The sequence below is a fragment of the Oncorhynchus gorbuscha genome, linkage group LG25 (assembly GCF_021184085.1).
Source record: "Oncorhynchus gorbuscha isolate QuinsamMale2020 ecotype Even-year linkage group LG25, OgorEven_v1.0, whole genome shotgun sequence".
NCBI lineage: Eukaryota > Metazoa > Chordata > Actinopteri > Salmoniformes > Salmonidae > Oncorhynchus > Oncorhynchus gorbuscha.
The window spans coordinates 16,748,450-16,760,092 of record NC_060197.1 but is presented as its reverse complement, the minus strand read 5'-3'; the positions used below and the strand labels follow the sequence as shown (position 1 = coordinate 16,760,092).

At 43.9% G+C, this 11,643-nt stretch overlaps 1 protein-coding gene across 3 annotated transcripts; it reads right to left on the bottom strand.

The window, feature by feature from the left end:
- Positions 1–494: 494 nt before the first annotated feature.
- LOC124013705 (interferon regulatory factor 5-like) lies at positions 495–11,262 on the bottom strand. 3 transcript variants are annotated; one of them, XM_046328143.1, is made up of 10 exons: positions 10,931–11,262; positions 7,314–7,547; positions 3,653–3,839; positions 3,423–3,448; positions 3,276–3,303; positions 2,669–3,130; positions 2,075–2,130; positions 1,741–1,951; positions 1,233–1,354; positions 495–1,153 (listed from the first exon to the last, which is right to left on the bottom strand). In XM_046328143.1, exons 2-10 carry the CDS (start codon positions 7,488–7,490, stop codon positions 983–985), a joined length of 1,440 nt encoding a protein of 479 aa, XP_046184099.1. In that variant the 5' UTR covers positions 7,491–7,547; positions 10,931–11,262; the 3' UTR covers positions 495–982. The 3 variants fall into 3 exon arrangements, with proteins under 3 accessions (XP_046184099.1, XP_046184098.1, XP_046184100.1); XM_046328142.1 differs by having other exon boundaries at positions 1,741–2,130; XM_046328144.1 differs by lacking the exon at positions 495–1,153 and having other exon boundaries at positions 1,233–1,337; positions 1,741–2,130.
- Between the last annotated feature and the right edge of the window lie 381 nt (positions 11,263–11,643).

Sequence of the window (11,643 nt, the reverse complement as noted above, 5' to 3'; positions counted from 1 at the left end):
CATCGAGTGCTATGTGTTTTCTACTTAGATGCCGACATGCATTTGTCTGGACATTAAGTAGCTTACTGTGTAGCTGCAACTCGGTGGAAATATATCCAGAGACACTTCCACACAACAGCCCCTACTTTTCCTTGAGCCCATTCACACATCAAATTTCCAGTGAATGTGTGTAGAACTCCATAGAAGGGTGGTGAGTGACAGCTGAGGGTAATTTGCTGACCGGTTCACCCTCACTGCCAAGTACATGTTTGGATCACGCCTACAATGTACGACCCGGTCTCTGTGTTCAAGTCAAACAGGTTCCCTTCCAGCTGTTAACTGAATGAAGGTAAGCGTTTCTCAATGTTCTAGAATTGCCTATGGAATCTGAGGGTGATGAGCCTGTGTGAAGCGACAGTACCAGTGGATACTGCATCCTTGCCTTGACTTAAACACCCTCTGACAGTTGACTCGAGTACAAAATGGTCTGTTTTGGTCAAGAAATAAATTACCACTTTGCTGATTAATGTATTCATAAAAAAGAACATTACAATACTTTTCACATTGTGTGTGTCACATTTTTGGCCTCATAGCATCAGAGAGAGCCAGTGTTGCAAAAGGAAAATGGATAGTGACAGTTAAGTCATCTGCCACAACTATATATTTAAAAAAAAATACTGCCGTGGTAATTGTAATACAAAAAAATAATTTAAGAGACTAAACATTTACATTTAAGTCATTTAGCAGACGCTCTTATCCAGAGCGACTTACTAAACACATTGAGGATACAGCAGTCTGGGTTTTGATGATGTAGAAGTAGTTCTGCCCAAGATCCAGTTAAGACACAGGTCTCTAGGCTGGATGGTATGGATGAAGATTATATTGAGGGAGGCTCAGAGTTGAAAGAAGGCTAATATTCCAACACACAAAACATTAATGGCAGTTGAATAAGGTTATTTATCCAGGACAGGCCCTGTTTAAGACCCAGAAAGAGGCCCCTGATTCAGGGTCCCAGGCCATGCTGACTCTGGAGAAGCCTCTGGAGTTCCTTGAACTGTTCCACCGTCTGATCCTTCAGGTCTGGGTTGGAGATCTGCAGCCGGATGCTGTCTGTGGACCAGGACAGGTCTCCGGAAAACATCTCTGTTAGGATCCGCGCCACCACAGGGACCACCTAGACATGGAGGGTCCCTGTTATGTCATGTGTGTGTACTGGATCTGTCAAGGGTATGGGGTCAATTCGTTCGGCTCACCTGCACAACGATGAGCTTCTTCTCCTTGGGTTTCCGTTGATCTGGCCAGTCCTCCCCAAAGCAAAAGTAGAGCTCAAACGGTGGTGGGGTGGGAGTTTCACCTTTCTGGAACAAGATGAGCCCTGTTGTTGGTATGTGTGTGCATGAGAGGGAGGAATAAAGGTTATCTCCTGTAATATCTGTTCTATAACTAATTCATTTGGATGCCTGGTCTGTGCAACAATAGCAGTACAAGCAATAAGTACTATTCAAGAGCTTACTCACAGAAAGGGCATGTGACTGAAATATTCAGGGATCAATTGAAACTCAGACAGCCTCAAGTTAACTGAAAAATCATGGCAATGGAGTCCAGCATTGTCATCTGACAGGATAATTTGGTGTTATGTGATTATTGAATCTCAATTGAAAAATAGGGTGTTTTGAGGGATCAGATGGGGATTCAAACACTATGAAACTTGTGCCGAAGATGACTAAAATACCCAGCAATAAAATGGATTGACCGACTCACCGTGCAGGAAGTTATTGAGGCTGAACACTTTGTACTTCCTCTCCCTCTCCATAGGGTTGGGAGGCCCCTGCTCGTCAACGCCCGGCCCAGACCAATACACCTTGCACTGACACAACCTGATAGCGTATATATCCTGCTCCCAGATCTCCAGGATCAGGCCTCGGTCCATCACATCCAGCAGGTGCTCTGTGTAGAACCGCTGCTTCTCGTTCTGGATGTCGGCCGAGCCAGGGAAGAGAACTTGGTTGAGGTTGACAGGGCCGAACAGGTCCACCTGCTCTGGGGTGGGCTCCAGGTGGCCGTAGTACAGCCGGCAGCCTTGGTGGTTACTCACCGTCAAGGAACCCATCTTGCGACCCCGGTACTGGAAATTCATGTCTAGGTCAGTCACTGAAACCAGAGTCAAATAATGTAGTGTTAGAATAATTGTGGGCACTTTAAAAAGTCAACATTGAATAAAGCTCTTTCTAATCATGCCCAATAGTATTCTGATACCAAGTTGTCATAAGACTGAATAGGGGTTAGAATCAATGAATAACACAATCGCTTTAGCTATTAAAAAGGGCAAAACTCGATTTTCCAATTCATGACAGAACCTGTCTTACCATCCCCCACACTTTCAGACAGCTGCCGGTGTGTTCCATTTGATGGGTGTGACTGGCAGGTATTCCAGACTGCTACACTAATGCCCGATAGTGCCCGATAATGCCCGATAATCCATCGAATGAGTAAATTTGAGTGAATGAATTGTAATACCAAATAAAGTTGAACACCCTGTTTTTATGGTAGGGGAATTGCAATGAATTATTTTTTTGGATAACATGCAAGGAACTATTGCAGAAGTCCCTGACTGCAAAAGTAAAGCCATTGTACATAAAGCAGTATTCTTCTCAACACAGCATGGACCTATTGGTTCTATTCCACTCACATGGCAGGCTGTTCAGCAGGTCATATTTGTAGGGTGGCACCGCCTGCCCTTCATCCTGGTTCTGGACTCCTGACATGGCCTCCATGGGGTCGGCACCTGGGTTAGGGTCAACCGGAGCCACAGATGCAGCAGAAGGAACCATGGGGGATATCTCGGTGACCACAGGAGGCTGCATGCTCCCTCCACCCATCCCCAGGCTGTTGGAGGGTCCTACGGGTCCAGGGTGCACAAAGTCCCCATGTTCCAACTTCACCACCAATGGAACGTCGGCAGAAAACTCTGGGGGAGCCATGGTTGGCTGAGGGAGATGCGCTGCCATGGTAATGCTCCCGTTGGGATTGGAGTACATAGGGGTGTGATGGGGGGTGCCATATCTGTCATTGAGAGCGGAGCTGAAGGGAAAGTCTATCCTATGTGCAGTAGGGAATGTCTGAAAACTGTGTGGGTCACTAATTCTGGGGTCTGGGAGAGACAGGAGGACACACACACACTTAAGACGTCGCATAATGTCAATAGTGGCACATTTCAAACGGTTAACCTTTCAAGCGATTTCTGCCCAATTGACCCATGGCTCAGTAGCAAAGGTGTATTGACAGTATACACTTACCAATGGAGAGTCCAACAATATTCGGCATCTGAAAAAGACAAGATTTAATGTTTGTGTAAAAAAGCTGATATATGGGTATTGTTCTCAGATTGTTTTGAGATAACACATTGTTCTGAAATAATGGAAAAGTGATTGTCTACACCTTACCTCCTCCTCATCTTCATCAACTGTGTCTGAAACCAAATCAAAAAGGAATATGCCATCAACATGGGGGAGAAAATCTAATTAGTTTCACAAAACATTCATATCTGGAGGTTAGACAAGTTCAACAAAGTTATTCTAAAATAACTCATTTAAATTTGAAGACAGACAGATAAGATAATCAGATAAGACTTGCAAAGCTGCCAATGAGCCTGCATGCTTACACACACTCTTACCTCCATTGCAGGGCTGGTCACAGACCTCGTAGATCTTGTAGGGCTGGACGGGTGTCTCCTTGGTGCCGTCGTATTTCAGTTTGAACTCCCGGCTCTTGTTGAGGGCACAGCGCAGGTTGGCCTTCCACTTGGCTGGGTCAGGCTCATCCAGACCCTCCTGGTACTTCCCCGTCTCCAGAGCCCAGGCCTGGGGGAAGAGAGGGGTAGGCAAGGAGGAGAATGAGGTTACATTTTAATGAATGGGAGAAGGGGTCACATCTGGATGGAATCAAATGGGTGAGGGTTAAATTAAATTCAAATCAAATTCATCCCCATCAAATTCATCCCCAAGGGGCAATTATTAAGGGTAGCAGTGCTAATTGAAGTGCCCTGGAACAAATGATGAATAAAACAATTTAATTTCGGCATTATGTGCCTGTAAAAAGTTGGCCACTGCCGAGTATTTAACTTGTTGTTTCATAAGCTTACAGGGGTCATGGGTGGGTTACTGCACTGCCATTAACCAACCACATTAGTCACAACTCAGGTGCATTCAGAAAGTATTCAGACGCCTTGACTTTTTCCACACTTTGTTACATTACAGCCTTATTCTAAAATGGGCTAAATAGTCCCCCCCCCAAATCAATCTACACACAATACCAAATAATGACAACCGAAAAAAAGGTGTTTATAAATTGTAGGAGAAATATCACATTTACATAAGTATTCAGACCCTTTACTCAGTACTTTTTTGAAGCACCTTTGGCGGAGATTAAAGCCTCAAGTCTCCTTGGGTATGACGCTACAAGCTTGGCACACCTGTATTTGGGGGAGTTTCTCCTATTTTTCTCTGCAGATCCACTCAAGCTCTGTCAGGTTGGATGGGGAGCGTCGCTGCACAGCCACTTTCATGTCTCTCCAGAGATGTTCGATCGGGTTCAAGTCCGGGCTCTGGATGGGCCACTCAAGGACATTCAGAGACTTGTCCCGAAACCACTCCTGCGTTGTCTTGGCTGTGTGCTTTAGGGTCGTTGTCCTGTTGGAAGTTGAACCGTCACTCCAGTCTGAGGTGATGATTGCTCTGGAGCAGGTTCATCAAGGATCTGTCTGTACTTTGCTCTGTTCTGCTTTCCCTCGATCCCGACTAGTCTCCCAGTCCATGCCGCCGAAAAACATCCCCACAGCATGATGCTGCCATCACCATGCTTCACCACAGGAATAGTGCCAGGTTTCCTCCTGATGTGACGCTTGGCATTCAGGCCAGATAATCTTGTTTCTCATGGTCTGAGTCCTTCAGGTGTCTTTTGGCAAACTCCAAGCGGGCTATCATGTGCCTTTTACTGAGGAGTGGCTTCTGTCTGGCCACTCTACCGTAAAGGCCAGATTGGTGGAGTGCTGCAGTGATGGTTGTCATTTTGGAAGGTTCTCGTATTTCCACAAAGGAACTCTCTAGGCCTCTGTCAGAGTGATCATCAGGTTCTTGGTCACACCTCGAACTAAGGCCATTCTCCCCCGATTGCTCGGTTTTGCCGGGCGGGCAGATCTTCCTAGAGTCTTGGTGGTTCCAAACTTCTTCCACTTAAGAATGATGGCCACTGTGTTCTTGTGCACCTTCAATGCTGCATAATTTTTTTGGTACACTTCCCAGGATACACCGGAGTCTCAGAGCAAAAGGTCTGAATACTTACGTAAATAAGGTACTTCTGTGTGTTTTTTTTTCTACATTTGCAAAAATGTCAAAAAACGGTTTGCTTTGTCATTATAGGGTATTGGTGTAGACTGATAAGGGAAAAACGTATTCAATACATTTTAGAATAAAGCTGTAACGTAATAAAATGTGCAAAAAGGGGTCTGAATGCATTCCGAATGCACTGTAAATGGAGAACAGGGTAATGGCTAATGAGGAAATGATTCCAGCCAAAAGCAGGCAGGGAGTAGGCAATTACTGCTGTTGGTGCAGTGGATATCATGTGGACATCCTTATACACGAGGTCAGGAACACCCAGAGAGGTTTGACACTAGAGAATCAGTGGAAATGAAACCAAGGCTCTTTCAGTTCACTAAAACAGTTGATGCATTTATCGCTGAATGGGATAAGGAAGTGTGTGGATGACAAACAAAAAAAGAAAGATCCCTTTTCCAGGGCCCTGTTTTTCAAAGATAATTCGTAAAAATCCAAATAACTTCACAGACCTTCACAGGGTTTAAACACCGTTTCCCATGCTTGTTCAATGAACCATAAACAATTAATGAACATGCACCTGTGGAACGGTCGTTAAGACACTAACAGCTTACAGACGGTAGGCAATTAAGGTCACAGTTATGAAAACTTAAGACACTAAAGAGGCCTTTCTACTGACTCTGAAAAACACCAAAAGAAAGATGCCCAGGGTACCTGCTCATCTGCGCGAACGTGCCTTAGGCATGCTGCAAGGAGGCATGTGGACTGCAGATGGGGGCAATACTGGGGGCAATACTGGCCATACTGTGAGACGCATAAGACAGCGCTACAGGGAGACAGGACGGACAGCTGATCATCCTCGCAGTGGCAGACCACGTGTAACAACACCTGCACAGGATCGGTACATCCGAACATCACACCTGTGGGACACATACAGGATGGCAACAACTGCCCGAGTTACACCAGGAACACACAACCCCTCCAGGAGTGCTCAGACTTTCCACAATAGGCTGAGAAAGGCTGGACTGAGGGCTTGTAGGCCTGTTGTAAGGCAGGTCCGCGTTTAACGTCGAAGGAATGAGCGTTACACCGAGGCCTGTACTCTGGAGCAGGATCGATTTGGAGGTGGAGGGTCCGTTATGGTCTGGGGCGGTGTGTCACAGCATCATCGGACTGAGCTTGATGTTATTGCAGGCAATCTCAACGCTGTGCGTTACAGGGAAGACATCCTCCTCCCTCATGTGGTACCCTTCCTGCAGGCTCATCCAGCATGACAATGCCACCAGCCATACTGCTTGTTCTGTGTGTGATTTCCTGCAAGACAGGAATGTCAGTGATCTGCCATGGCCAGCGAAGAGCCCGGATCTCAATCCCATTGAGCACGTCTGGGATCTGTTGGATCGGAGGGTGAGGGCTAGGGCCATTCCCCTCAGAAATGTCCGGGAACTTGCAGGTGCCTTGGTGGAAGAGTGGGGTAATATCTCACAGAAAGAACTGACAAATCTGGTGCAGTCCATGAGGATGAGATGCACTGCAGTACTTAATGCAGCTGGTGGTCACACCAGATACTGACTGTTACGTTTGATTTTGACACCCCCCTTTGTTCAGGGACACATTATTCCATTTCTGTTAGTCACATGTCTGTGGAACTTGTTCAGTTTATGTCGCAGTTGTTGAATCTTATGTTCATACAAATCTTTACACATGTTAAGTTCGCTGAAAATAAACGCAGTTGACACTGAGAGGACGTTTCTTTTTTTGCTGAGTTTAGTAGCAGAGTTCCCTAGAAATACTTTTTTGAAACGTGCTACTTGAAGGGAATAATGTCTGTGCTGTTTTGATTAAACACTTCTGAAAATGGTTTAGCTTTTGACAAATGTCTGTTCCTCGATTTGCTAGTAGTGATCAAAGAAAAAGTAGATCTAAGACAAAACTTGACAGCATACAGAGTCTAAGTATTCAGATCTGTCATGCCATTCTCAGCATGGACCCCCCTCTCACCTTGAAGATGGTGTTCTCTTCCTCAGAGGTGGGCAGGTGTCTTGTGGCGTGTCTCCAGGGGATCTGGAAGATCCGGTGGTCCGGGCTGAGCCACTGCAGGCCTGGGTACCTCCCGCTGTTCACCTGGGCTAACAGCCAGGGCTTTAGGCGGATCCTCCGAGGCTGCGCACTCATCATGGGGCAGAGCACCACACAGGGAGGAGAAATGGGCTTCAGATGGGGTGAATGAAGAGGCTGGAAAGGTCAAGGGAAAAGTAATGGTTCAGATGGGCGATGGGGCACTGGGGGTAGGGGAGAGAGTGGGCACTGAGGGAGTGTCTTTAAGTGTGATACAAGAGTAATGGTTCAGATGGGTGATGAGGCAATGGGGGTAATGTGGGGAGGGTTGAAAGAAGATACTCCCTACCATTTGCAGTAAGAGGGCTGGGGAAAATGGAGAGAGGGGATGGGTGGGGAAAAGAGAGGTATGAGGGTGGAGAGAGTAGTAAACAAGTCCGTTTTTATTTATGATGGCAACAGGCCTGTTTATGAAATGATCTGCTGAAAAACAAAAAAAAGTGCTCTGTGGCTGACGGATACAGAACAAAAACCCTTCCAAGGCAATAAAAAACAACATTATAGAGTTTGGTGAATTAACATACACATCATGTAACAGTTGTAGACTATTCCTTAATCCTTTACGCCATTCCATGACAGTACCACATTTGCTTTTGTCATCCTAAAATGTTGGATTTGATACTATGACAACAAGCCTAGGCCCTCCGGGCACAGATGCAGGGTCCACTGTCAAACAAGTGTATTGTATAAGATCACAGAGGATCATATGAACACAGAGTAATGCAGGTAACTCCTTTACAGCCAAAGACCAACTTCCATCTCAAACAGCACATCAGAGGCAAATACAAGGCATCTTCCTCTGGACGTGCTGAGACAGACAAACTAATGCTTCTGGATAGAATATGTCCTCTTCCCAAGGCTCCCACACATGTCCTTCTGAACCCTTGAACCAACACACACACACACACACACACACACACACACACACACACACACACACACACACACACACACACACACACACACACACACACACACACACACACACACACACACACACACACACACACACACACACACACAGAAAAAGGCAATGTAACTTTAAGGAGTTTGTAACACAGAACAACAGCTGGGTGCAGAGGAGTCATGCCCATAGGGTGCACAGCCCCCTCAGATTTGTCCCGTTTATATTTGGCTTTAAATAGTCCAGATGGGTTTCCAATTTTCCAACCTCATAACTAGCTACCAATAAGTTATTTCAGGCTATCAATCAAATTAGAGTAGCTAGCTTGTCTACCTAGCTTAGCTGGCATGCATGCTGGCAAGGTTGTTAAGAATTTAGAAAGGCAAAGCAATTACAAAATGTATTGAATGCCTCAGGACTACCTGACATGATGACTCCTTGCTGTCCCCAGTCCACCTGGCCGTGCTGCTGCTCCAGTTTAAACTGTTCTGCCTTATTATTATTGGACCATGCTGGTCACTTATCAACATCTTGGCCATGTTCTGTTATAATCTCCACCCGGCACAGCCAGAAGAGGACTGGCCACCCCACATAGCCTGGTTCCTCTCTAGGTTTCTTCCTAGGTTTTGGCCTTTCTAGGGAGTTTTTCCTAGCCACCGTGCTTCTACACCTGCATTGCTTCCTGTTTGGGGTTTTAGGCTGGGTTTCTGTACAGCACTTTGAGATATCAGCTGATGTACGAAGGGCTAAATAAATCGATTTGATTTGATTGAATAAGAACCACATTCCTTTTAATCTTCTGCCCAGATTTTTTCAGAAATCCAGAGAAGCATATTTAGTTTCTTAAAATAAATAAAAACACCAGTCAGGAGGACACAGGCATCATTAAGAATAATGATTTAAGAATTAAGAATAATGATTATGGCTCTATAGATTGCAGGAAAATACTGTTTTAGGTGTTTGAAAAATTATACATTTTCCAACTTGCAGCCAGGGGGGGATTAGGCCCCCTCTGGAGCACACCCCAGCCATCCTTGCATACATTGTGCCCCCTTAGATTTTTGGGGTGCATGACACCCCTCGCTAGGTGAACTGAGATGTCTTGTGATGCAGTACACAACCACACATTTATTTTGAGTTATTCATTCAACACATTGTGAATGAAAAACATGTCATGCTATAGGCTCCCTCCCAGTGAGCAGAGGTGGTGAGGTGAAAATTGAGTTTGACTTAATTTAAGGAATGAGTTAATAACAGGTGGCAGAGTAAAAGCTCAATGGGATTCAACTATAAGCACTTCAGCAATACATAATGAATTGACTTTATACCGGTAGGCCCCTATGCACTTTTTGCTGGTGCTTAAAGCACTTTACATTATACTGTGCCTTCAGAAATGATTCACATCCCTTTTATTTTTCCACATTTTGTTGTGGATTTAATTGTATTTTTTTCCTCAACGATCTACAAAAAATACTGTAATGTCAAAGTGGAAGAAAATCTCAAACATTTGTAAAAAGAAATAATAACAAAAATTTTAAAAAGTGAAGAAAACCCCCCAAATATTTCATGATTACATAAGTATTCAACCCCTGAGTCAATACATGTTAGAGTCACTTTTGGCAGCGATTGCAGCTGTGAGTCTTTCTGGGTACGTCTCTAAGAGCTTTGCACACCTGGATTGTACAATATTTGCGCATACATTTTTATTTTCATTCTTCAAGCTCTGTCAAGTTGTTGTTGATCATTGCTAGACAATAATTTTCAAGTCTTGCCATAGATTTTAAAGCCGGTATAAGTCAAAACTGTAACTAGGTCTCCCAGGAACATTCAATGTTGTCTTGATAAGCAACTCGTGTATATTTGGCCTTGTGTTTTAGGTTATTGTGCTGCTGAAAGGTGCATTTGTCTCTGTCTGTTGGAGAGCAAACTGAAGCAGGTTTTCCTCTATAATTTTGCCTGTACTTAGCTTTATTCCAGGTCTTTTTATAACCCCCCAAAAAACTGCCTAGTCCTTGACGATGACAAGCATACCCATAACATAATCCAGCCACCACCATGCTTGAAAGTGGTACTCAGGGATGTGTTGTATTTGCCCCAAACATAACACTTTGTATTCAGGATATAATTTTTTTTGTGCAGTTTTACTTTAGTGCTTTATTGCAAACAGGATGCACATTTTGTATTATTTTGTATTTTGTACAAACTTCCTTCTTTTCACTCTGTCATTTAGGTTAGTATTGAGTAACCACAATGTTGGTGGAGACATGGTGGGGATAAAAAGGGGACTTCCCATTAGTTTCAAGAACTTAACAATTGCACAAGTCTGGATTCTATTGTCTAGACTCCATAGATAGTATGTTTAAATGAAAAGTGTTTTAAAACAGGAATAGGTTTACTAAGTTTCATTCAGGGTGTGCAGAAGGCAGGTTGAGAAAAAAAAGTGAACAAAAAGCGACAAAAACTGAAAAATAGGCCGCCTGACACTGACATGAGTATGTACACAATCTTCAAAAGATGAGTTAATCGGTCTGAAAACAAGCTCAGTCGGCTACTATAGCTGTTTTAGGAAATAAGTACAACTTTAAGCGGCACCCACCTTTTAACGATGGGTCTTCTCCACAAAATGATTTCGCTCCCTTGTATCGAAGAGTTCTAGTACGCTGACTGTAGAGATCCCTCCTTCCACAAACAGAAACCGGCCAGGCAGAGAGTATGCGCGCTGCCACAGGTAAGCTTTTTACTAGGTAGGCGAACTGACAAAAACCTTGCCCAACACCGTCATAAGTTCAATGACTGTGTGGGAAAATGACAGTCAGATAGTCCAAGGCTTATTCAGAAAACTTTCTACAAACAGTGGCCAAACATGATTTGAGGTTAAACATGAACAAACGTGGTGCCACCCTGCCGGTTGATAGACAGCGCTCTAAAGTAGACAGAAGTATATGAAAAACATTGTTTCATTTTCGACAGGCTCCTAGCACTAGCCTAGTGGTTGTAAGATGTATCTATTTTCAGTGGTGTAAAAAGTACCCAATTGTCATACTTGAGTAAAAGTAAAGATACCTTATAGAAAACGACCCAAGTAAAAGTGAAAGTCACCCAGTAAAATACTATTGAGTAAAAGTCTAAATGTATTTGGTTTTAATATACTTAAGTATCAAAAGTAAATGTAATTTCTAAAATATTATCTCATGTATCAAAAGTAAAATTACAAATAATTTCAAATTCCTTATTGTAGGCAAACCAGATTGCATTTATTTATTTATTTGTATTTACAGATTGCCAGGAGCACATCATTTACAAATTATG